Here is a 26,598-nt window from a genome sequence, read left to right on the forward strand (position 1 = left end):
CTCTTAGGGAGAGATCCAGTGGAGAAATAGCTAGGGAGCTGTGGGTCATACCTGGCAGGTAATTGGCCAAGATGTGTTGTGTAAGTGGCTTGTGACAAGAACAGTTGAAGCTTTTGCATGTGTCGAGTGCCCAGTATGGTCCTGGAAGGCAGTAAGTACCAGGGGGGAGGGACTCTGCAGACCAAAAGTGTGGTGGGCATCCAAGCTAGCTGAGAAAGCTTCTCATCCAGCAGCAGGGAGGTGGCAGGGAGAGCAGGCCAGGCTGGGGAAGGACCAGCCCAGTGTGCAGTCAGCTACCTGGTGGCCAACACACGATGAGATTTTAGCTGAGCTCTGTTTGCACAACGGTGCTTTTGTGGGGGGGAAAAAAAAACTAATTTGCATCTCAGCATTGAGGTCTCAGTGTATATGCTTGGCATACCAGGTCTCAAGCCTCTTCAGTCAGCTGGATATCAATGTGACTCCCCTTGCTCCCTGCACTGCTGTCTCTCAGCATTTCAAAACAGCAGCTGAGTGGAGTCCCTTCAGTGTTTTGCTGGTAGTGATGGAGCTCTGTAAACTCCTGCACAAATTAGTTTGCTTTTATTTTTTGTGTTTATGTCGGTTTGAGCTGCTTGGAGTCGAATTTGGTTTTGCATCCTTGAAACAAACAAATGTTGGCAGTAAATACAGGCTTATTCTAGGCTGTGAGCCATTTAGTGGTCTAACAAAGAGCCATCCATCATCCCAGGTAACTATCTATTAAGCAGACACCAGCAAGACATGGAGGACTAAGCTGACAGGGTTTTTTTTTCATGTAAAAAACAGCACTGACATTTAAAGGTGAAGTCCCACATAATTGTGAATTTTTAACTCCAAGTGGAAAGTTCTATTTTTCTATTTTATAATATTTTGGAGGTGGTAGAGGAAGGAGAGGGAAATTTCCCTCCTTTTTTTTTTTTTTTCTTAAGATATTAATGCTTTTTAACCGATTTTGTTCTTTTAAAAAAAGTTTAAGGAGCAATGTCCCTCATGCTGGTGATTATATCTGCTAGGGAGACCTGGTGTTGAGTGGCCCCTGGTCTCAGCAATCTGTAGAAGACTGAATGAGCAGAGTGAGGTTTATGTGAATATTGTTGTTGGGTTTTTTTTTTTCTCCACTTCTCAAATCAGTACAGCCAAATAACTCTGGGGTTCATCTTTTCTTGTTTGCTTTATGCTCTTCACAAAATACGCTGCCCCACAGATAAGGGACTTGCCAAAAAAAAAAAAAAAACAAGTGTGTAATTTACCTTCCTTGGCCCTCATCTTCAGATGGATCAAAGCAGTGTCTAACTGGCAGGGATGGGTGAGTTGGTCTGTTTGCAGTCAGGTGTCCTCTGCTCTTCCTGCATTGTAGCACATGATGTGAGAAGGGGCAACGGGATAGAAAAGAGAGCTGATGAATTGCAGAGGAGATGCAGGAAGGCAGCTTGGAGCTAAAGGCAGCAAGTGCCATCAGCACAAATTGCTGTTACCCTTCATAAACAGAGCATTATGGTGATAATCCTGACAATTTAATTCAGTGTGAGGGTGAGAGGCAGCATGTGTTGGACTGTCACTGAGCCTCCTAAGCACTGATAATTTTTGTTTCTTTATCCCAAGTCTTTGTAGCTTTTGACTTGGGCTGCACAAGTTACCAGAGTTTGCATTTTTTTTAATTCTTTGCTTAATTTTTAAATCCCTCAGGTTTTTGTTTGGTTTTTCTTTTGTTGTTGCGGGTGAGTGTGTGTTGTGAATTTTTTTATTTGGTTTTGTTGGTTTGTTTTCTTTTCTTTTTTTAAATGGGATTCCCGCTGGGTTTATTGAAATGTAAATACTTCATAAAATATGTATTTCTAAGAAGACAAAGCATGTGATGGGTCCCCACAGCCTCCAGCTGGTGTAAGTGAGCAGTGCCATGCTGATTTACAGTAGATCAGGATCTAACCCAGAGGTGTCGTGTTTGCTTTTTTTTTTTTTTTTTTTTTTTAAACCCCTCCACCCACCCCAGCATGCATGGGAATAAGTCCAGGAATGTTGAGACTCGGAAGTAATGAGAGCAGACGTGGCTTTGTTCCTGGATGAAAATTCACTTTGGAATTAGGGATGACTGCCTTTGAAATTGGAAATCGCTTGCAATTAATTTTCACTGGTACCTGAAGCCTCTTCCTTGGCTTCCACCGTGGTAAAGCAGCATTAGCCTTTGCCAAAACCATCTCACTTTGGCTCTGCTGAGATCAGGAATTCCCATAGGGGCTGAAGCAGGCTGCACTCTTCTCTGCAACTTTATTTCTCTTTTTGTGTGGCTTGAAGTTGTGGTTCCTCTACTTAACGGTAAAGGTGTGTGTGCACCCACACTCTTGTTTTTTGTACGTTCCCCTTTACCTTTTTTTTGTTTTTTTTAAAGAGTCTATTTAAAAAAAAGAGAAAAAAACAACAACTCCAAAATGTTCTATCTCAGTTCTAAGTGTGACTAACAGATTTTCCTTCAAAGGGAGAAAGCAAGAAGCAGAAAAAACCTCAGTGAGATATACTTTTTTTTCTCCCCCCCCTTACATCTCTCTTGTTTCCTTCACCTGCAGTCTCACAGTGCCTGCCTCGACAGCTATCAGATAATTTCTTTATCTCCTAACGGCGCCCTCACTAATTTATAAAGGGAAAGGCATCACCGTGAAGGCACGAGTCATTTCTCTGCCTCCCTCCCTCTCCCCTGCTCCCCTCACACGCTGCTCCCTGCTGTGAACCAGGCTCAGGAGCTGTGAGGCTGTGAGCTGGCAGGGTTCCAGGAGGGGAGGCTGTGGGGGGGACACATCTCAGACAAATCAATGTCAGAGGTTTGACGTTTTCATTCAGAGCCCTGTCAAAGCAACCTTTGGGGTTGTTGTGGGGGGAGTGGGTGGGGTAAGAGATGCTTTTCTCTTGCTTAAGTGATTGCCATTTATGTTTTAATTTACTGTTCTACTTTTCAAAAACAAACAGAGAAACCCTCAGTTGTCTTTTTATGCTTCATTTCCCTCTCTACCCCCATCCCTCCCCTTCCTTTCTTCGCGTCCTCTGCGGAGGAATCTGCTGCTTGGGGACTCCCAGCTGCACAGCAGTGGGGCTTGTCTCCCATATAGGTTATCATATGGCCTGCACCTTCCAGGTCAGGTGAACATTTCTCTGGACCACCTCTTCTACTGCAATTACGGGCTGGCCATGACTGAAAAAGCAGATGGCAAAAGTAAAAATATTCATCCCTTTCCCTGGGAAGAACAGGATCTGGGGAACAGATCACAGTGTCCTGTTATGCAGAGTATGGCAACAGTTCATCCGTTCTCCTGGCCATGTGTTTAGACATCTCTGAGTGAAGAGAAAGGGACATGGTATTTTTTTCTATACTTTACAAATTGAAGAAAATCAGTGATGTTTCCTTTCAGAAACCACATACATTTTTCTGACCATTTGAGACTCAGGACACTGAGAACTGTTGGGCCCCCAAGGTTTCTCTCTTCCTTAGACTGGTGTAACCCCAAATGTACTCCTTGGCTTCCATGCAGTTTTTTTGATTTATTCTGGTACAAAAGGGAAACAAATCTTTTTTCTAGAGATGACCATTGCCCATTGCTGAAAATTAGGGGTCACAAACTTCAGATTTTATCACCTGAGTAATTCCCTTGGAAATGGGACCCAGTTTGGATGCAGCAGTAATATTAATGGCCTGGAGCTGCACAGCTGTTCCTATATTGTGTCACCTGGTGTGCCTGTGCCCCACAAGACAGTATTAAAAAGGATGAAGAATTCCTGGTCTCCTGTAAATGCACTTCTAAGTAGGACCACTCACTTGGAAATGAAGCAGGTTTGTAAGCATTTCCAGTATCTGGGCCATAACAGTCCCCAGCAGTGTCTTGCAAGAAGGACTGGGGAATAAATCATCTGGTTGAATCTACAGGAGGAATGTGAGGTGACAGAATGAAAATAAATGCCCAGTGTGAAGCCTGTCTAGGACAGCTGACTTGAGTCCCTGTATTTAAAAAAAAAATATGCTGTGGGTTCCCTAATGGGCTGGGCTTTGGCTTTACATTTCATAGGAGAGGGAAGATGAGCGCTGAGAATGGGGAAGGAAATCAAACCATGTATTTGGTGTCAGAAGTAGCTTTTGAAGCTGTAAATAAATTGGAAAGTGAGTATGTCCATCTCTGTGTCTCTGAGCTTTGACCCAAGCCGTGTAGCAAGGAGTTGGATTGATGGAAGGTCTTGTGGGAAGGAGCAGTGGTGTAACCAGGGAGAAGGAAGCTGCAGGAGAATTGGCTTGGTAACAAAAGTTCCTTGGGATGCTGTTGTCTCCCTCACTAGGAGAGGAAGGAGCTGTCTTTGCACAGCTTTATTTTTGGCTCTTTAGTTTGGGGAGCACAGTCAATAACATGGGTAGAAAAAAATGTGTGTAAGCATCAAAGCAGTTTGTTCCTTTGAGTGAGGGTTGAGCAATGTCTTTGATTCCAGAGAATCTGGAAGTTAAACTGGGGAGTAGACAAGATGTAGGAGAAGTAGTAAAGTAAGTGGAGCACATCTTTCCAGCCTCTGTGTGTATCATGCAGTCAGTCTCTTGCTCACACTTGCACGAGCAGCCAAATCCAGACACCTTCTGCTGCCTGCCCATGGCATTAATGTGCAATAAAATGTTTGATGCTCCGTGGGGTCAAAGTGGAGTTTACAGATCCTATGTATAATATAAAGCAATCCTACAAGAAGCATTAAGGTGATGAGCTCTTTAAACTCTGTTTTGAGTTTCTTTTTGTGGAAAATATAACCAAGTGGTTCTCAATGGTCTTGATGCTTCTCAGTGCAAGGGAAGAAAATTTATGAAAACAATATTAACACAATTAAAGGCTTAATTTTTTTCCTTAGTCACTTACTCTACTAGAGAACCAGGAAGTCTCAGTGAGCTGAAAGTCCACCCTCAGTTCTCTTGATGCTGTATTAGAATTGGTGTGTTGGTGACTTGTGTGACAAGCTGATGGGCAGAACAGTGTCTGGTCCACTGAGAGCTCCATTTCAGCTGGGGTTGAGATTTTACAGTTGTTAAACTTTTACTGATGTTCAACTTTTACAGTTGCTGAGTGACTGTCTGGTCTAAGGCTTTATGTATTTCAGGGGTAAGCTGGATGTGTAAATCTCAATCTCTTTGCTATCTGTTATCAGCCTGTGCTCATTACACTATTTGAGAAGTAGGAGAAATGGTAATTTTTTTCTTGTCTTTGTTACTTCAGTGTTTCAGAGCTGAAGATGGAGAAGGTGTTATCCAGCCTGATGAAAGATGATCGCTTCAGGTTGCACAGACCAGGCAGCAAGGTGAGTTATTCAACTGATTTGGAATTGCTGAAGTTTTCACTTACCAGCTAAATATCTTAAGTATTTCTCCTGTAGATTTTATCTTTACAATGTGAGGGGTGGTGTTTCCATGATGTCAGGCAGTATAAATAACTCCAGAACTGCCTTGTGTCACAATTGTCCAGTCTTTAAACTGCTACCCTAAAAAAGCAGTCACTTCTTCAGCAAATATTTTTGTAACAGACACTAAAGGTTTCTGACTGCAAAAACTTTGTTTTTGTCCCCCACCATATTTCTGTTCTCTTTGGCTTCTCTGCACTAAAATGCTCTTGGAGATCACAGAAGAAATAAAACTTTGCTGATGAAATGAGGCAAATTTATTTGGTGATGTGTTCTGTAGGTTTTTTTAATTATCTCTATTTACTTGGAGCCTAAAACAAAGCTCACTGGGTTGACAGGCATCTTTTCATTGGCTTTGGCAAGCTTTGGATCTGCCTTCAAGTTGCTAATTCATAGAATTCAATCATTTGCAATTGATGTCTCAGGCATTTCTGTGTGCTGGCAAATTAAATCCTCCAAGAACCCTCATTTTGAATGGAAGTCAAGAATGCGTCAAGGATGATGCAGCTTGCTTTTTTTTTTGCTTTTTCTCCTCTTGTTTCTGTTTTTCCTGCTCGTTCTTTCTGTTAAACAATTCCTGAGCCTCCTCACTTCCTGCAAATGACTGCTACAAACTGTGGTGATCTTGGTAAATATGCTGCATCCTTTTGAAAGGTGTTCAGATTTCCTACGTGCCCTATATTGCACTGAAAGCCAGATCTGTGGCTCTTCTGAGCTACTATTTAAAGCTCTTTCCCACCACTGCAGTTTGTCACTGGAATCAGCCTCTAATGCTTTTATTTTAAATGTTGGAACCTCAACAAATATGTGAAAGTTTGGGTGTCCTTTGTTAATCCAGAAATTATTTTACATAGCTCTTCTGTGTATCAGTACTTCCTTTTTCTCCCAAATATGCTTATAGGCAGGTAACTTTGGAGAATTTTTCAACAATTACATTTGTGCAGAAATTGAGCTTTAAATTTGTTGCTGGGGTGTGATAGAACAATATCTGTTATTGGCTTGAGGACAGGTGTTACTTCATGGAAAATGGGGGGAAAAAGGTACACATTTTTTCCTAGGAATTCATGATTTGAAAATTGTCAGGAGAACATGCCTGCTGCATGTGGAATGGCAGAGCCCAAGGTTTGAAATCATTGATCCATTTGGAAAAATCTCACCTAAACATCTCAGTGCCTTTGTATCCTCACCTTTGGAAAAGCAAAGAAAAACTAACAAGCTGTTTGCTACCAGGACTGATCTATGGGATTTCTACCATGGTTTCAAATTGGAAAATACTCTATGCACATAAGAGCAGAATATTCCAAGTTCTTCTCTTTTATCTTTCTCCCTTTTCTGAAAAAAACAAAAAACAAAAAAATCCCAAACCTTATCTGAAGGCAGCTGGTACCCTGGTTCTTGCTCAGCAGTGCTGCTTGGGCATGCCCTGCCATTCCAGGTGCTGGAAATGAGCACACATACAGAAGGAGCTGCTTCCTTTCACTTGCACTCAAGGGTGGGGTTGAATTCCTCTCTTCTTTCTGCCCTCAAAGTGAATGGAATTTTGCTGGTGACTTGACGAGCTGAGATGTGTCTGCCCTGGCTGTAGGATGGTCTGAATCTGCTGCACGAATTTAAATACAGAATAACCTGTTTTTCTGTCACTCAGAATCTGAAAGGACTGGGATTGAAAAACAGAGTTTCTCGTTACAGAAAAAATTCTGTATCATTTAAAGGGAGTAAAGTTACAGTAGTTTTGTGAATATCAAGTAGGCTTCTTCAAAAATTAATTGAAAAATACATTAAATGCAGTCAAGGATTCATTCTGTTTGTTTGTTTGTATTTTATTGCCATCAGAGTCTCTATAAGTTGTCCTCAGTGTCTTCTCAGAAGCTGCAGGGGCATGTTCCCAAGTTTTCAGGAGGGTGAATCCCTATTAAATTCAGCAAGTTTGCTGTAAAGATGGTAAGATAAGCTGGGAGTGCAATGGAACCTTGCACAGGACAGAGAGTGATTGAGGACTTGTCATGAGGAGCTGAACCTGATCTGTTTGTGATGTTGCTTATCAGCTCTCCATGCATTGACTCATGTATATATTATAGTCCTGCTCACAGCAACCTCATTATAATGCTCTTCAGTTCTCATCGCCTCAACTGAAGTCCATTATAAGTACCACGTTGGAACATGTATTTTTTGGGCTTCTGTCTGCAGCCAGGGAGCAAGCTGTAGTGCCTGTAAAATGTATATTTTATATTTAGGTGTATAAAATATATATGTGGCTATGTCTGGGTGTGTGAATGTTCACCTGCCTACAAAGAGAATAAATTTGATCTTTCAACTTTTATGGAGGGGGCAGGGGGACTTGGTGAGTTCTAGAGGAGGTGTGTGGAGGTTAGTAAGAAGTTGTTATTAAAACAAAATCCTTCATTTTGTTTTGAAGTATAATGGAAGCAGGAGATGTTACAGCCTCAGGTTTTGCTTTTTTTTTTTTTTTTTCTGCCTTTTTTTGGTACTGTTTTAAGAAAGAACTTTCCTACTTCAGTCTAGTTTTATTGTGTTTCAATCTCCTCTCCCATTAACATATTCTCTTAATGAAATCAGAGGCTTCCAGGTCTTAACCCAGCCTCACAAACCTAAAAGCTGCAGTCTTCATAATCAAAAGTGTCTTTCCTCTGAATGTCTTTTCTTGGTGTGGTTGGGGAAGTCCCCCTGATGTCCTGACCCAGTTAGATGACATTGTAACCAGGCCCATTTTAGGCTATAGATGTTGTTACTGATCACAGGCATTATGCCAGTGCTTAGGGATCTGCCAGAACAGGCACTTCCTCTGAACAAACACAAGGTAGGAAAAGTTCTCCTGTCTCTCCATGATGGCAAAAATACTTCTTACTTAACAGATCTAAGAAATTCATCTAGATGGAGAGTAGAGCAAGCGAGCCTCTGGGGTTGACTTCTATCTTTTGGGTCTTGGAAAAATGTGTAAGGTCTCAAATTAATTGTGCTGTTCATCTGAGCAGGATTAAAGCTTGGACATGTGAGTACAGCACACAGGATGGCTTCCAGTGCACTTCCAGTAGCACTGGTTTTGTTTGATCTGTCCAGACACTCACATGGTGTGCAGGTTCTATTTTTACAGTTTGGCTCTGAGTCAGTTTTAATTTTAGATTTTTATTATTATTATTGTTGTTTGATTTTTTTTTTTTCTGATGAACCTCCCTGGAAGGCAGGAATCCAACACAAATTTTTATTTTTTTGTTTTTTCATGCCCATTAGGGGGCAATTTTAAAATGAGATCTGTCTCAAGGGGCTGAAGGGTATAAAAGACAAGGTGGAGATATGGGAGGAGGGGAGAAGCTATTTTCTGAGTACATTATGTTTCCTGCCATTTGCTTTTTTTCATTTGTTTCTCTTGGACTGACCTCACACTTTGGAAATTATGCACCTAGTTTTTTATCCCTCATTTTTGTCTTGCTGGTTTTTTTCCCTCAGCACCAGGAAGAAGAGATGCCTCATTTTGAAACCTAAAGGGGGGAATAAGAAAAGTCCTTTGTAATATATTGCCATATTATCACTAAATCCCCTGACAGTTGTGACACAGAAGCAAGTCACCTGTCACTTAAGCTTGAGGTCTCTTTAATTTTCTCCTGGAATTCGCACCAGGCTGTCTTTAATTTGAGGCCTTTATTGGAATTCTGAAACCTTTCTGCCTCCCTGGTGCTCAGATCTATTCTGAGTGCTGTTACAGAATGTATACAATAACCAACAGAGGGATTCAGAGGGGGCTGAAGCACTGTTTATTTAACACTCTGGAGGGATTTTCGTGCTTATTCGGTCCTGGCTACCCAGCTTTCAATATCGCTTTGACAACCGTTATGCCCTTCTCATTAATTTTAAACAGTTAAAACACAGGAAAAAGAGAAAAAGTTTTCATTATTAAAGTGCTTTACTTTTTAATAACAGAGGATTCTGTCCGCCAGGGGAAAGGGCAAACCTCACTAATTTCACATTCATATTAAAAAACGCTGGGAAGGTGACACTTTGTGCTGCCAGGAAGCTTAACAAAAGGAAAGTGATGGGGGCTTGGAGGAGCTGGCAGGGGGAGAAAGTTTTATGTTTCATGTCAATGGAAACTTGTTAGTGACAATGATGAGTGTCCACTTCAGGGAGGCAGCTCCACTTGTGGCTTATTAAACCTTTACAGAGGCCCCTTGACTGGAGGCTGTCTCAGCTGATTAGCACTCACACATGAAGTCAAACTCAGAGGTGTCTGTGAGAGGGGCTGGGCTGTGAGGCCCTCGAGTGGAGGGCAGACAGCTAGACCAGAAATCTGGGAGACCCTTGGGGTAGCCTTAACATCCCCACTGTTGTCTTTGGGGATGCAGATGTACACTCAGTCCAGGTGGTGAGTGAACAGGAGCTCTTGTCCCCAAATCTGCTTGGCTGAGGAATAACCCATGGCTGGAAGCTGTGGGAACATCAGCTCAGAAGAGGGCACTGTGCAGGGAACTGAGATTGCATTCAGGAGCTGTCTCTGGGCAGATGTGCTATTTGGTGATAGAGTGGCAGATCTGGATCAGGAAAACATTTGTGTAGGGTGCCAGCAGCATCTCCTGGCCTCCAGGATCACTGAGGTTCATGGTGTTGGTGTGATATGGTCCCCTGGATGGGCAGCAGTGCAGAGGCGATGCTCAGAGCTGCAAGGGAAGAGGGTTATGCAGCATTACCATGGAAAGCTACTGAGGAACAGCAGGATTGTTGCCTTGGCACAGGCCTCGTGCAGACTTGTGGCAGCTGGATGTTTGTTTCCAGTCAGTTGACCAGTATCAAGTCATTGCCTTGGATCTGGCACTTTTAGACTTGGATGCTGCTTTCTGTCTGAGTTGCTTTGGAGAACTGTGGCCCCTTCTTGGGAGAGGTTCATGCCCATGGATGCCTGGCTTTGCACTTTGCTGTCAACTTTCTGTCAAAAATTCACTTGTTTTCTTGTCCACATCTCCTTTCTCTTCCACTTTAGTAAGAAACAGCTTCTCTTCTCCTCCCAGTAACAGCTTGCTCCCAGAAATGTTTGCTTTCTATTTCCTGTACTGCATCCTACAGTCTGATTCAGGGAAAGCTTGAGCACATGCAGAATTGCCCTTTTGGTCCAAGAGATTTTCTTCGGTCAGGCCTGTGGTTCTAGAGGAACCACATGATGGCAGTTACCATGAAGTATGAAATCATGGGTTGACAGTGAGAAAACATCATGTAGGCAATGGTGAGAAGTTTATTGTGTTGGTTTTGTTCACAGGCACTGAATTTGGTCTGTTCTCTGGAGCTGGGGGGTAAATGTAGAGCTCCTGCCCAATGAGGGCCAAGAACAGGCCATGTATTTTGAGGGAACTGCACAGGGGAACTTGCAACATCAGTCTAAATCTTTTAGCATGGAATTGGGGGGGAGTTATTCTGGATAACTCCAATGGAAAGAAGCAGTGGTATCTGGCCTCTTGAATCTGGGGAGAGAAAAGGGGGACCAAAAAAAAAAATAAGACAAGGAAAAAAGATATGTGATGTTGGAAAACACAAAATTAAAACTGATTTGCTCTCCTCAGCACACAGCACTCACTCACTGCTTTAACATCTTTATCTGTATTCTTTTTTTCCTCTAGTAATATTGAGAGGATTACCTTTGTTGGCCCCTGGGTGGTTACTGTGTGATTTTACTGTTATTAAATCTATTGTAAACTGCTTCATTATTCCTGACTCAAATTCTCTCTTTCCTCTAATCCTCCCCACCACCCTTGTAGAGATCTTGTGGCAGGGACCCTCAGGAAGTCCGGGAGCGAGCCACCGTCTTACAGACAAAATTTGAGAATTATGTTCACTCCAGTGAGGGGACTGTCCGGTGGGCAAAGAAAGGTCAGTGCTTTTTTTTTTTTTTCATGCCTGAAGGAATCATATAAACCACCAAGATTTTCTTCTGGGGAGACAGCTTCAGGGAAAAGGCCTGGAAGAAACATTTTGGAGCCGTTGGGCTCTGTAGGGGGTTGAGATGAGCCCAGAAGGCTTTGTGCTGATATTAAATGTTAATTTCTTGCATTCCCAGATTACCTGCAAATGAGGTTTAGTCTTGGCTTTTGATAGGATCAACATCTGAGGGCTCTGACCCAATTGCATGAGCGAATTGGTTATGTGTGTTGTGGTGGGAAGGTCATGGGTAACCAGCTTCACCACCTCCTGGAATACTACCCAGTAGTTTTGATTTACACCAGGGATGAATTTGAAGCCTGCAAAACAGGATGGCTTAGGAGCAACTTTTCACAGGCAAGGGCCTTAGACTGGAGGTTGTAGTGTGGGGTGGGAAAAATCTGAGAGAGGGGGCAACTATTAAAAAAGGCAGGAAGAATAAAACTGGGATGGATTTTATAATTGTAGCTAGGTGCACATCTGGGATTTAATCTCCCATCTTTGCCAAACAGAATGCATGGCAAATGTCACTGATTGGTACAAGAAACTCTTCTGCTTCTCAGTTTGGAAATTCCAGAGGAAGGTGGATTTTGGAGATAGAAGAAAAACTTGCCAGGGATATGGTAGGAAAATACCATGCTCAGGAGGTCAAAGGTGCTGTGTTTTTTTTCTGATTGCTGTACTGATTTGTTATGTGATGACACAGAAGAACAGCTGGAGCTCATACCTGCATTCTGAAATTATTCTGCCACTTTTCACGATGCTTATTGATGGGTGAGGTGTGGGAAGTGCTGCTCTCTCACTCTTTGCTCTCCTCCCTGCCACTGCATGTCGCTCCACTGATTCTCACCCCCTGCTCTGACAGCTGCAGTGCTGATTATTTTACATCAGCCTTTCGAAATACCTTTCTCCTACAGCAAAAGTAGAGGCTTGCTACACAGGCAGCTTGCTTGCACCCATTTTCAGGTGTGTTGTGCTGCTTGACTGTAGCCTCCCTTTTAGCTTCACAATCTCAAAACACGTGACTAATGTGATCAAATCCTTGATCCTCCATGGATGAGCTTCTTGTTGCTCCCCTGGGGTTCCTTCTACCCCATGTGAACTTCTAACCTGAAATGACTGTGACATGGAGAACAACTGAATGGCTCTGGTCACACTTCAGAAGCCTCTGTGGGCTCTCTCTATACAACATATGGCACTCTGCACACACACACTTGTTGCTGACCTCAGCACTAATAACTTTTAGCCACAGAGAAGAACAACAGTAAATATATTAGGAAATGCTGAACTGTTGTGCATCCCATTTATCTTCTACAGGAGCACTCCACCTCTTTTTCCTGTTCTGCTATCTACATATGCAAATTTTCCACTGCTGAGTGGCTTCCATAAACCCCCTCTTCCTCCTCTCTGCGCCAGGCATCATGAATAATTAACATGGCAGCTGGCTTTTGCTTTCATGGCAGACACTCAATTGGAAACTGTGCCAGAAATGCATTTGTTTCTCTCTCTTTTTCTCTTTTTCCCCATTTTCTGACCTAGTCAATGTTAATAAGCAGTGTTTTGACTGCAGACTGCTTTCAAAAGGCAAGTGGCTCCCTGCCCACTCACTCCTTCTGCCTCTTGGTCCCGTGTTTATCAGACTCAAATCAAATGGTTCAGTGGAGGTGCTGCCCTTCAAACTTGATTGACTGATCCGTGGTGAGATGGGTGTGAGGAGGGGGATGGCTGGGCCTTCCAACCAGAAGGATGAACCTCATCAAGTGTGCATCCCCTTCTGGGAGGTGGACTCCTCTGAAGAGTGGCATGGTGAGAGACATGAACACAGCTGTGGGGACAGGTAGAACTCAGGAGATTCCAATCCTTTGTGCCACTGGGGTTACAGAAAGGGTAAGGAACCAAACCCTGCTTTTCTTCTCCATGTTTGCCCAGTTTATAGCCAGTAGTTGAGCATTGTGTATCATCTCTTCTGTGGATGTGGAGATGGACCAGCAGAGTTACAGGATCCCACTGCCATGGCACAATGCTTGAACCCCTGGTGGTTTCAGTGCATCCTTCCTTCCCATTCCCCCAGCTCTGGAGGCTGGCTGGATCACAGGATCACAGAATTCTCTGATGCCTCCTCAGGTTTGTTCAGCCCTGTGGCTGAGGCCACATGTGGGGACAAGCTCTGGGAGCCACTGCCAGCCAAGAACAGGTTGTGTCACCTGGCTCACTTTCATGTCTCATTACCCTCTTGACCTCTGTTCAAAAACACAACAAACCAACCTAGCTGACCTCCATCATACCTTGCTCTCTTCCCTTTTTCTCTTTTTCCTTACTTTGCCTTTCTGCAAAATACCTTTCTCCTACAGCAAAAGTAGAGGCTTGCTACACAGGCAGCTTGCTTGCACCCATTTTCAGGTGTGTTGTGCTGCTTGACTGTAGCCTCCCTTTTAGCTCCACAATCTCAAAACACGTGACTAATGTGATCAAATCCTTGATCCTCCATGGATGAGCTTCTTGTTGCTCCCCTGGGGTTCCTTCTACCCCATGTGAACTTTTCCTATAGGAAAAGTTACATTTCCTATAGGAAAGTGGGAATGCACGGGGGCAAAGGACTCTTCCCAGTCCTCTCCTGTACAGGAGTAAAAGTCTGAATCCCCCCCAGGCCAATCTGCATTGCCTCAGACTCACCTTAGTGTGGCAGAAGCTAACAGCTCAGGCAGTTTGCTCTTGTGAGGTTAAGATGGGGAACCCTTTATGTGAATTCTAGGCCTGACCAGCACTGTTTCCAGTCTATGTCAGTTGCTTTCAAAAACCTCAATCTCTTTGATCACAAAATTACAAATGAATTTCAACGTAAAAAAACCAAAAAACAAACTTTTAGTATCTGGCCGAAATAATTCACATAAAAACTGGAAAATTTGACTCTGGCAACACTGTGAGGTCTGAAGACCTGATGATAGAGGTTTAAAAAAAGAATCTCACCCTCAGAGGTCTGCATATAAATCTCCTGGGTGCTGTACTGAACATCAGCAGCTCCGAGCTCCTCAGAGGTGAGGCAGTTACCTGAGATGAGGTTTCAGCCAGGGGACAGTTCAGCTTTGGGTTAGTGTTTTCCCTGGTTTTCATGCTCTGACTCAGGACTGGATCTGGCTGTTGCCTGTCAGGACTTGGGGAAGATGGGGGTCTGTAAGAGTTGGGTTCTCTCTGATCTGAGTCAGTACCAGCAGCCTTTGCTATCTGAAAAGCTGTGGGAGGGGAATTCAGCCTTCATCCTAACAGCATCTTTAGTATCAACCATCACCAGTGCTGTGAGACAGACAGCTGTGTTAGCTCCAACCAGACCAGATTCAGAGCAGGAACAAGTTTGTATGGTTCCTTTTGAGAAGAGTTACACCTTTTTTCATAGCAGGTGAGTTTGACCAATAACTTGCTGAAAAAAAAGCAGCAGAGTAGAGGTTTGTAGAGCATTTGGGCTGGTGCATAAGCCCCCTGAGGGCTGGCCTTCCAACGAGACCCTGAGAGAGGTTATTTGGAATTTAGCATTCCCTCTGGTAAAACACAGGTCTATTCATGCTCAGATGCCCCTAAAAAGAGTAGTGTTGTGAAATTGGGAAGAAGGTGCAAAAAACCTCAATCTTTTCTTCTCATCGATTGGGAAAAGGAGTTCACTTTACTCAGTAAACAGAGCTTTGATGGATTCCCTAGGTTCTTCCAGGAGCTGATCTGCTAAAATGACATTTTTATTACTGTTCATAAACTCCAATCTCCGGCTGCTGCCAAGAGATTAGAAATAAGCTGTGGGCAAACTTGCTGGTCCAGTGGCACAACAGGCAAGGGCAGGAGAGGTTGGAGTTTAGAGCTTGGTGCTGCTCAGGGGTCGGGAGGGAGAGGAAGATGGAGGTGGTGGTTGGAGCAAGGGCTGGAGGGGGCACAGGGGGCTCAGCAAGCAGAGGAGCAGCAGGGGATTGAAGGGAGCTGTTTCCTGAGCTGTAGAGTTTCCTTATTTCAAGTCCCTCTATTCCCCATAGCAGGGAGGACAGCCTGGGTGTAGTTAACATGCCAGGGACATGGAGCAGCAGTGGTAGTGTTCTTATTAGTAGATGATCATCTTTAGAGCAATGAGCCCTGAGGGAAGGGCATTACAGGAATATAAAGATGTGAAGGGAAATTTGCATGCTGTTCTATTATTTTTCCCTTTTGAGAAGGTGAGCTCTGTTCTCAGTGTGATGATGAGTCAGGAAATCCATCTGGCTCTCGGATATTTATAAGGGACTAGCTAGTAACTGGTGAAAAATGCATGGACTACAGGGACTCTAATACCAGAGGAGTCTTCCTGTGCTTCTCTTTCCCTCTCTTCATCCCTTTATCTCTATTCCCTCGCTCCCCTTATCTGCTGCCATTTGATGTCAGTGGCTCTTATTGTGAGATGTGCTACAGACCTCACCCTTTCTGGGAGAAGGGGCATCCTTGCAAGAGGCAAATATGACTTCATGTAGCTTTGTTTCAGCTCCTAACACTTCACCACCTACCTTCTCCTTTCAGGATTGTACCTTCAGAGATTTTTAACATAACAACCTTTTCTACCAGCTGCTGACCAGAAGGTGTCCTAAAGGACAAGACCAATGTCCTTTCAGCTGGAACAGCTGAATCTTTAAGTGTGTGTGTATATATATATACACATATATATATATGTGTGTGTATATATATATATATAAAAAAATGCAGTAGGAAACAGAATTCACTTTTTTTTTTTTTTTTTTTTGCTTTTCCCCTCAGCACTGCAGTCTTTCCTTTGTGCCTATACCACCTATCCCAGAAACCTCAAGCACATCTTCCACATCAAGTCTCTCCACCTGGGTCACATAGCCAAGAGCTTTGGCCTGAGAGATGCTCCCCAGAACCTGACTGTTCTTCCAGCTGCTGGCTCAAAGAAGAAAACCAAACCAAAACCTAAAAGGTAAGCCAAGTTATATTCATGAGCCAAGCAGTGCCACATGACAAATCGTGTCTGGCCTCTCAGAATGGTCAGCTGCAGCTTGGAATACTTACTCTTCTCCCTAGGAAGGCATTAGCTTAGGACCTGAAGGAGAGGGGAAGACTGCTCTGTGTTTTTATAGGTATTAATTAAATGATTGACTCTAGTTTTACAAGTACAAACTCAGTGCAAAAATTAGGTCTGCTGGTAGGAATGAACCCCTTACAAACTAGTGCTCTGCTGCCTGTGGATTTAAGTAGTTCTGGCAAAAGCATTTCTGCAAAATCGTTGGGGCTTTCTCCCAGGAGGAGTCACAACTGAATTACAACTCTGTCCCCTTAGGTGTGTGGACAGGGCTGCTCCTGGGTCCTCCTTTCCTGTGTAAGGAATCTGAGGCTCTCTGATGCTTCCGGAGGAGCACAGTCCTGAATCCTCCTCTTGCCTGCTCAAAATAGAGCTGAAGGTGCTCAGGATGTCTGATCCTAGTTCCTTCAAGCTGGTTCCACAGGACAGATAATCCTCCCTTTTGAGATGACAATTAAAGGGCTCCATGTCCCCCCTAGCACAATGCCAGAATACAGACCTCTGCCTTGCCAGTAAAACCACAGCAATCATTCAAAGAAGGAAAAGCTTTTTTCTCTTTATCAGTATCAGTTATGACTCTTCCATGTATTTGTTGCTGCAAACTTCATTAGCAAATGTTGGCTGTGCAATTAAACCCCTAATCCACAGGGTTGTTCCTGGGCTGGGGACATCTCTTGCACATGGGCATATCTGGGGGCTGGGGGAAAAAGTGAGGGGAAGGGATTTTAAAATAAAAAAGTTGGAGACAGCATTGTCCTGCTTTCAGAAGCCACCAGGGACGGGCCACTGATCTGCCTCCTGCTTCAGCTGACCCTCACCAGCAGATGGGCAACAGGATGGGAATGCCCCTGTGAGCAGGGGATTTAACGGGGCTTTATTTCAGGAAGAATAGCCTGATTAGCTGATAAAGAGCATGTAAGATGGTATGGGGTGGGCTTTGATGTCTTGCTGGCCCAGCAGGGTATCAAGCTATGACTGACAGTAGCGTGTCACAGGATTACTTGGCCTGCAACAATGCCTCTCTCTGTTCCTATGATGTTGCTTCTCTGTTAGAGCTACTTCTGCCCTTGTTACACACCTCTTTTAGACAGCATTCCCCCTCCCCAAGTCCTCATCCTATTATAGTACAGACAAGCTCAAGATACAGTAGGTAGTTTATGCACATGGCACATGAGGTTGGGGATGTGGAGGTGTTGGAACAAATGGTGTGAGAGTGATTTGGAAGCTCATTTGCCTGTGGATTGTATAATTGCAGCTCAGGGAAAGTGGGCAGACTTTGCACAGGTTTGTCACAGCTCAAGGCTCCAGGTTTCAAATCTGGGAGCATCTGGAAAGTTAAGGCTGAGGAGAAAGAGTCAAAGTTATGATGTGCAACAATTGTTATTGGCTGTGGAACTTGTTTCTAATCAACTTTCTTGGCGTGTGCTTAAAAAAAAATAACAAAACCACAAAGGGAGAAGATCTTTATAGGATATGGGATCCTATCCCACAAAGGGATAGGATCTTTATAGAAGATCTAAATAGGATAGTATTTATAGGGTGGAGAAAGTGAGTATAGATTCAAATTCAGTCTCCTTCAGCATGAATTGGGGAGTTAGCTCTGTACAGAGAATTGCATTTGATTTCACACAAACAAAGCAGAAAGCTGAACTTAGCCTGCCATTTAGAAGACAAATGCTTTTTTAATTGTAAAATGCAAAGCTTGGAATTATAACAGCATGGTCACAGAGCAATCTTTTTAATTATATTCCTCACATGATGCCAGGAGTGTTGGTTGTATTACACATTGTCTCCAAACATCCGATACTTGTTTTTAATCAGTCTGCTCACTAAAGCCTCATCTCTCAGCACCTGCTCAGAGAATAAAGAACAGACAGTCCTGGTTGAACGTGGAGTAAAGGCAATCATTAAATGTTTCTGTAAGAGGACAAAGAAAACTTTTCCTTTCTTTTTAAGTCTCCTTTTGTGCTTCCCACCTCCTTTGAAAGCCTGCTTGGGGAAGGTGAGGCAGGACAACAGAGCAGCCAGGGGTGTGATGGTTCAGTGCTGAAATGTGGAAGCAGCCTGCTCCTTCTGAAGGCTTCTTTAAAACATCTTTGTGCAAACCAGCGGCCCCCAGAACTGCAGTGGTTCTTGCAAAACCCAGTCTGAAGATGACAAAATAATTGCTTGTGATTTTTTTTTTTTTTTTTTTTAACTGAAAGTTGAAATGCTGTGTTTAGGTAAGAGATGAGCACATGAACCAGATACTGTATATTAAATTACACTACATCAGCTTAGTAAGTGTCTGGGCTCATGCTTTTACTGGAGAGTAGATGCAGGGAAGCTGATCCCACTTCCATTGAGGGATTAACTGTCTGCCTTTGACTGCAGAGCAGCAGCATGCCCAGGCAGGAGCTGACAGACAGACATGTCTTTTGACTCTCCCACAATGTAGATGCCAGAGATCTATTGCCATTCCACCAAGCACCCCTGTGCTACTCAGTCTTTTGCACTTTGGATCAGTGAGGTTTTATGGGACTCTGTGGTGACTGATGGTCTGTTTGCTCCTTCTGACCTCTGGCAGGCTGGCATGTGTCCCCAAAGGGTTTCACTGCAGTGAGGAGCTGCAACTTATCTTGCCTTGTTTGTGAATTTATGCCATTACAAGGAAAGGGATAAAGCTTTAAGTTCAGTAAATTCTGTGGAACTCATTGCTACAGGATGTTTCTGTTGCCAAAAATGCTCAGAAAGATTGAATTTACATATGAGTATCAAGCATATTCACAGTTGCTACAGCATGTGCAAAAAATAAGTATAAAAATTAAGGTGAAAACCCTAAATCCAACCCTTAACTAAAATGGGATCAAGAAAAGGTGTCCAGGATTCTTCTGTTTGAGTGGTTGCTTTACATCATTATTGCACAGGCATTGCACTGAATATGGAAATCATCCTGCCCTTAAGGTTTTAACTGCAAGATGATTGTGGGAATTCATTCTTCAGCATTACTGGTCAGACAGATTCCTGGTGAGAAACCTACACTGCATCCCTGTGTATCCTCCTCCGAGTGGCCAGGGCAGCAGTCTCCTTTGGGTGACAGCCTTTTGCCTTCTCCCCTGCCTCACATCCTTGATTCCAGTTTTGGGTGTCTTGGAGTGGACAGTTTTGGAAAGAGTAATGTTCCTATTGACAGGGTTTGTGAGCAGAGACTGCATTTGGGTCTCCCTGAACAGCAATTGTCTAATCATTAGAAGCAGTTTGCCTGCCAGTTTTTGCATGCCATTTACAGCTTCCTTAAAATCACTTAATTAGTCAAAATGCAAGTTTGGAATTCAGCCCACTAAGAATTTCACTTGTTTTGGGCAGTCTGCTCTAGAAAACCAGGCTGGAGCTCAGGTCAGAACACAGATTCCTGCACTGGAGTGCAGACAGATCCAAAAATTGCAGTAAAGAGAGATGGCTGCTGTGAAAGGAAACATCACCATCAGTATTCATGGAGGCCATTCAGGTTCACAAATGAGCCCTGCTTACAGAATCATGATACTATAAAGAAGTCCTGTTATGAAATTGAAATTTTATAATGACAAAATCCATCTGATTCTTATCTGCATACAGCAGTGCCCTTTGTAACTGTCCTGTTCCACCACAGCCCAGAGCCTTTGCACCACCCTTGGGTGAGCTTGCATATGGAGCTGGAGAACCTCTGTGCTGTTTGACCAGAAAATGATCAGTTCTTCCTAATTGAAATAAATTCTATCCTTTAGGCTGGGAAAGAGCCTGAAAGAAGCAAGAATCCTAGGAGGTTCCCAGCTCTCCCAGTGGTGCTTTCATCCTTTCTCCATAGGGTGAAAACCAAAGGGTGGTAGTGAAATGAAGCTGTGGGGTTTTGTCTCTCTGTGTAGCTGAAATACTGAGGGTGAGGTCTTGGTGTGCAGACTGCCCTGCTCTGACCACTCTGGAACAGAGCTTAATGCTCAGTCTTTCTCAGTAATAATTTTCCATGATCTGCTCAAGCTCTTGTTCACATCCACTGATAACAGAGTACCTGGGCCATCTGTTGACTTGTCAAGAGCAGTGTAGGATTGCTGATGAATTTCTTGCCCCCACTCTGCAAAAACAACAACAGAAAAACCAACCCAAACAGGGTTGCATTGGCTGCAGATGGTTCATCCAACACTGTAAGTAGAAAAAGCAGGTGTTGCAGCAGCCTTGGCCCAGAGGTAACCGAGCTCTGCTGCTGGCACAGTTTCAAGGAGCTGTTGGAGATGCTGTCAGGCAGATTGATAGCACAGTCCATGTTGAAATGTATTCTGATAAATTGAGCAGCCTACTCCTGTCTCCTCTAAAGACACACCATGAGTTCTGGGCCTTGTGCATCAGAACTTTGTGCTCCCTTTCCCTCAGCTGGAACAGTTTGGGAGCTTTGGTTGCTGCAGATGCTGTGAGATGGTTAAAGGTCACTGCACTTGCTGCACTGCATTGCACCAGCATTTCAAATGGCTCAAGACAAAGGAACAGACAGCAGTGCCAACCAGGTTGAAGGAGACATCTCTTTACTTAGGCAAAAAGGCCAGCAGAGACATCTTCTGAGCCATCAAATGATGTCCAAGAAACCATTCATGTTTATGGCTTGGATATCAGTGTGTGATTCTGTTCTCTAGTGAAGATGTGTCAGTCAAACAAACATGTTAGAATTTTGGAATGAAGGTGAAAAATGGTGTCATACTCATTCCTTTTCTTACTACTTTTTCACTTAATCCTTTCACACCTGAATGTTTGAGTGTCTCCACATTCAGGATTATGGTTTGCATATTGTAACAAAATCAGTCTGATGAAATCAGCTGATGGAACTTGATCATTCTCATGGTCTTGACAGTGATGCTTGGGAGGTGAATGGGATGTTATATAGAAACAGAACAGGTTGTGTGTGCTTCTCTTCCTCTTCTGTTTGTGCCTTGGAGCTGTCTGCAGGATCTCAGCCCTGGTGAACCTCCTCAAAGCCCAGTTCAGAATACTTGTGTTGGGTTTTTTTGGCTCTGTTACTTGTTAGTGCCTGTAGAATTGAGATGGTGTCCTCAGAGCTCGCAGAGTCCTTGGTCACCCAAGGTCTGTGAAAATCACAAAATTAGTATCTTGAAGGTGCATTGCATGTAAGCTGGGTGGGACCTCTCTGGTGATGGAGTATCATGTGGCAGAGCCACAACTGGAGACAGCAGAGGATTCCAGGGTAGTACCTGTGCTGCATTCACCTTCCTGGGTTTTGAGGTTTTTTCATCATGAGAAAGAAGATCTGCCATGAGTCTTTTCTGGTACTCTGGAACAAATCAAAGAGTTGAGGGTCAAGGGACCCAAAAAGGAGACCACTCCAGATAATTCTGGTTTCCTCTGAAGTGTGGGGTTGGGCAGCAGCAGCACCCTGGAAGTGGCTCTGCAGATGGAGAGAGAAGGAAACTGAGGCAGAGGAAAGAAGGTTTTCACTCTTTCCTTGCTGGATGCTTTTTCTCTCTCGTTTCTTCCAGATGCTTCTCTTCTGCCTTTTCATCATTCAGTGAGGCACTTAGCAAGATTCACAAGTTTCTCATGTTTAAAGAGTGAATGAAATCTCCAGTTTTCTGGAGGGAAGAGCTTTTTTTTTTTTTTTTTCTGTAAGAGTTTGTCTCTGGCCTGGTCTTTCCCAGCCTTGCAGGATATAACAAAGCCATCTGAGGGCAATTCCTCTTTTTTTCTTCCTGCCCCTCTGCTGGGGCTCTTGGTAACAGCTTTTGTGAGGTTGCAACTTAACTACAGATGTGCACAGGCAGCTGTAAATCTGGGATTTGGTTCTTTCCTTTGTGAGGAGATCTTTCTCAGACACTGCCAGACAACTACTGGGCTCTCTGCCTCCCCTTCTTCACTGTGCAAAGCATTTTGCTCTCCCCTTGATGATGAGGTGATTAGATAGACCTTAGGGTGATCTGGGCTTTTTCCCTGTACCTGGAATCTAAAGCCAAGAGCAGTGGTTGGGCTGGGGCTCAACCTTGCAAATGAGGGGGTGGTGTGTCCCCTGCCTGAGGTTAGAAGGTGATGCTACCTCATCTCTGCTGGTTCCTCTGGCTACTTACCAGTTCTTGGCTGTCTGATACCCATACCCTGTGTAACAGAGTAATAGTCCAGTAGTGCTCCTGCCTGCATCCCATGTGTGGCAGCACTCACCACCAGTGCTCTGGACAGTAACACAGGGAAGTCAAATATCTTCTATTCAGGGACAGGCTTTTCCTAGCTCATGCATTGGGGCTGTTTCATTTTCTGAGTTATGACTTCTCTATTTCTGTCTCATTTTCCCCCAGCTAATAAAAGTGGCTATTTTCTCATCCTTTTGAACACTCCTTCCTCCTTGAAGCCCTGCTGAAATCTCAGTGCTTTAGCACACTGGGATGGGTCAGTTGTTAGTGAATCTCTTTTTCCCCTGCAAGTTCCCCTGAGCTGCACTGTTTTGTAGCTCCCCACCAAATGACTGTTGTGTTTGGGAGGAGGAATTTGAAGGGCTGGGGATTTCTCTGCCCGTTATCAACATGATGTGTTCTCATTAGGCCTCAATACAGCATGATACGTAGACATGAGATCACAGAAACAGAGGCTGACAATCCATGTGTTATTCCAGTGATGGGAACATGGGTTCTGTCTGTGTTGCAAATGCATTTTACATTTACAGCCTTTCTGTGAAGCTTTTTGCCACAATATCCAATATCACCACACACAGCTCTCTTACATTAACATCACATCAGTCTTTGGCAACAGGGAAAACACAAACAGCCTGGGCTGGGAGGTGGGAGAATGGACACCAAGGCCAAAGGGATTAAATTCCTTGCCCAAGGGTGCTCAGAAGGTGAGTATCAAGGTCTCTCTCTGTTCTCCTGGGCTTTCTCATAAGCACAGGGTGCCTTTCCTCACTGCTGTTGTCTTGACTGCTCTTGAGCAATGAGAGGAGTTTACAGGTTTACAACAGAATTCAGATTCTGGCTGGGGATCCTGACCTGGTGCACTTCTCCTCCTGTGCTGTCAGGACAAACTATTGCTGTTGCCTGTGGCTCTCCCATCTCGTGGTTAAACAGAGGCTTAACAATTGCTTTTCTTCTCTCAGTCATCAGCACAAGTTCCACAGCACAGCTCCATTGATTTTTTGTGGCTCTGGTTAGAGGGAAAAACCTCCCTTTTCTCTCTATCCTTACTTTTCTGTGTACAGCTGATCACCACAGCAGGGAGTATTGATTTACTAATTGGGCAATGATTTCACCTGATTGATAATAAAGTGTTGGACAACCTCCCTGCTGAGCTGAAACTGGTCTGGCAGCTACTGGTGGATTACTTGTCCTTTTGCAGCAGATAGTTCCCTGTTGTTAAGTAAACTGATCTGTTGCTTGGTAACCCTGGAATTACTGTAGTAAATGCTTGGAGACACAATGAAAGTGTCAGATAGAAACTTTACCAAGTGATGGAGGGGGCTGAGCAGAGGATACAGCTGCACTATAGAGGTTTTGCAGCAGAGCTGGGCTGGTTCAGGCACACCTTGGCCCAGAGCTGTGCCTGCACCCATGGGCATCCCTCCTTCCATCTGTGCTGCTGTGGTCAGGAAGGCACAAGGCTGTGGAGGTGCTGCAGGTACAGCTTTACCAACAGCACGTTGGCTTTGTGAGCTGTACAGTCACTTTTGAGTCATTTCTGTCTTTTTTTGTCTTAGTTTCTGTGGGTTCAAACTAGGTGGTAGGTGTGCCTCTTATTTCTCCAGTATCTCCAGTCTTGAGCCCTGCTGCCAGCGCAGAGCTTGATGCTTAATTAGGGTGAGGATGAAGACTAGACTGAAGGTAGCAGAGTCTCCCTGCCTGTGAGTTACAGTTTTTCCTTTCTAGAGGAAACCATCTCTCAGTGGTAATCTTCTCATCATTTGGATTCATCCTTCCAAACCCACTCCAGCCATGAAACCTATACAGGGGTAGAAATCAAGCTGTGGAAAAAGGACAAGCAAATACCCCAGAGAGCCAAGAGTTTGCTTCCCTGCTTTGTGTGTTTATCCTGATGAGTGTCTTGATTTGTTTGCTGCAGATGGAAATCCTTCCTTCTGTGATTCCCCAGCATGGTTCTGGACACCTGAAGGGACCACAGGAGGCACTGCTGTAAGGTGTCAACCTTTAGGGCTGCTGAGGTCCATGCATACTGGCACAGATCAGGGATCTTCTGTTCAATTCCCCCATTGTAGACAGAGGGACAGGTAGATTTCTGTTTGCTTGTTTGATCATTTTTGAGATGTTCCTGGACTTTGAAGAGGAGAGTGGGATGTGCAGACACCAAAGGATACCCCCTTGTGCCCAAGACCACCCAAACCTGGTAGGGAATGATGGATCCTGCACTGATGAGATTGCAGTTTGATGGCAGCAAGGAAGATGAGATTTGCCCAAGGTCATAGAGCAGGACAGTGGTGGAAAAATGCTGAGTGGGGTTTTGTATTTATATCTGGAAGTTTAGGGCTACAGGGAGATCCATGTTGGAGGTGGGATGGGCAGAATGCAACTACCTTTGCAAAAGGTGGTCTGGGGAGAGGGAGGCTGTAAGGTGCATGTGATGTCTGCAGGACATGGCAAGAAAAAGTCTGTTGGGTTTGAATTCCTGACTCCTTTTTTTTTTTCTTTTTTCTTTTTTCTTTTTTTTTTTTTTTTCTTGTTTGTGTTCTCTGTTTTCAAGCTCTGGATTTAAGCTCTTTATAAAATGTCCCTGTTGTTCAGTGTCTTAACGCTGTTAGTTTGGGTTTTTTTATTATTATTATAATTCTCAAACTGCTGTGTCACCTAATTCATCAGCCTTCAGCACACAACCTTCCCTCCTTCTCTCCACCACCCCTGCAAGAGCATTTGTACAGAACAAAGGCTTGCTTTTAAAACTGGCATGATATTTTGCCACCTTTGTGAAAACCTGTCACAACAATATCTAATTTTGCATGAGACAGAATTTCAAATCAAGCCTCAAGAAAAGGAAGCTCTTCTTCTGCTCATGAGCAAATGTCACTTTCCACAGCTGTAAAATGAGGAACCCACCCAGCAGCCTTCCAGAGAGAAGGAAATCTCATTCCTCTTCTCTTCCCTCTGCCCAGGTCTGACCTTCTCAAGAAGACCCACGGCAAACGTCGCCTTGCTGAGCTCTTGCGATCCGAATATTCCAGTGGGATGGACACTGGTGTATCCAAGGTCAAGAAGAAGAAAAGACAGAGAAAACCTGGCAGCCAGCAGATTCCAACATAAGCCTGGACCTTCCAGTCAGTCATTGGCTGCAAAACCTGCTTGAGTGCCTCAGCCGGGGGCCAGGGTGACCTGCCAAAAACTGAGGAGTGTTTCCATTTATCAGGCAAATATGGGAGGGATCTTGGGGATCTTGGCCTCCTCCCCCTCATTCCATAGGTGCAAATGGAATCGAATCCAGTCGTGTCCTGTTGCACTGCTGCAAGTGAATTGTGGCTTCCTGAAGATGTGTTTCATTTTTACAGTGGTTTTTGCAAGAAAAATAAAAAAAGGTTAAATACTCTTTTCAGAGAAATGTGATGTCTGTATAAATACATAAATGTGAGACAAGGGTCCTAAGACAAGATGCTTTCCTGTTTAAAAGGCCTGTAGAAGCACTTCACTATCTTTTAGCTTGCTAACTTTTAACCAGATGAAGAGCAGAGCAGAGGAGGTGTTCCAGGAGCACATTAAAGAGCAGGGAGGAGGCTGCTGCCCCTTCCCCTGTCACAGGGGAGACACTTCTGCTCCTTTCTTGGGGGCCACAGCCACCTTACTGCCACCTCCTTTCCTGTCCTTTGTGCACTGGGGCCAGGTCTTTCCCTGGACACCCATTGTTAGCCAGATAATGCTTCTTAGAAGGAGTCTCCCCCATTTTTGGTGCAAGTGATGGGATTGTGAAGAGCTCCTCAGTTCAATGTTTGTGTTCCTTTGGGACAGAGCTCATGGGCACAAAACTTCATGTCAAAACTCCTGAGTTTGGGAACAAACATTGTCAGTATGGGAAGGAGCCAGCTTGGAATCCAGCAATCCCCAAAATCCTCTTGGAGTTCTCTGCTCTGGCTGGGCTTTTTCTGAGTAGGGCCCAACCTCATGGATTTTCTTTCATGCCTCTCCCATTTGCCTTTTTTTTCTTGTTCTTGCTTATCAGAGAATGGGGACTGCTGAGAAAAGGGCTGACCCCACGTGTGCCAAGGCTGG

At 44.1% G+C, this 26,598-nt stretch overlaps 1 protein-coding gene across 4 annotated transcripts in view; it reads left to right on the forward strand.

The window, feature by feature from the left end:
• Positions 1-25,921, forward strand: part of DDX31 (DEAD-box helicase 31) — a 47,766-nt gene extending 21,845 nt beyond the window's left edge. For all 4 annotated transcript variants that reach the window (XM_071766508.1, XM_071766510.1, XM_071766509.1 and 1 more), the window contains 4 exons: positions 5,250-5,331; positions 11,190-11,301; positions 16,111-16,291; positions 25,494-25,921. In XM_071766508.1, coding sequence (XP_071622609.1) covers positions 5,250-5,331; positions 11,190-11,301; positions 16,111-16,291; positions 25,494-25,641 — 523 coding nt within the window. In that variant the 3' untranslated portion in view covers positions 25,642-25,921. The remainder of the gene's footprint in view (positions 1-5,249; positions 5,332-11,189; positions 11,302-16,110; positions 16,292-25,493) is intronic.
• The last annotated feature ends 677 nt before the right edge of the window (positions 25,922-26,598 follow it).

Source organism: Heliangelus exortis, chromosome 22 (genome assembly GCF_036169615.1).
Source record: "Heliangelus exortis chromosome 22, bHelExo1.hap1, whole genome shotgun sequence".
NCBI classification, from domain to species: domain Eukaryota; kingdom Metazoa; phylum Chordata; class Aves; order Apodiformes; family Trochilidae; genus Heliangelus; species Heliangelus exortis.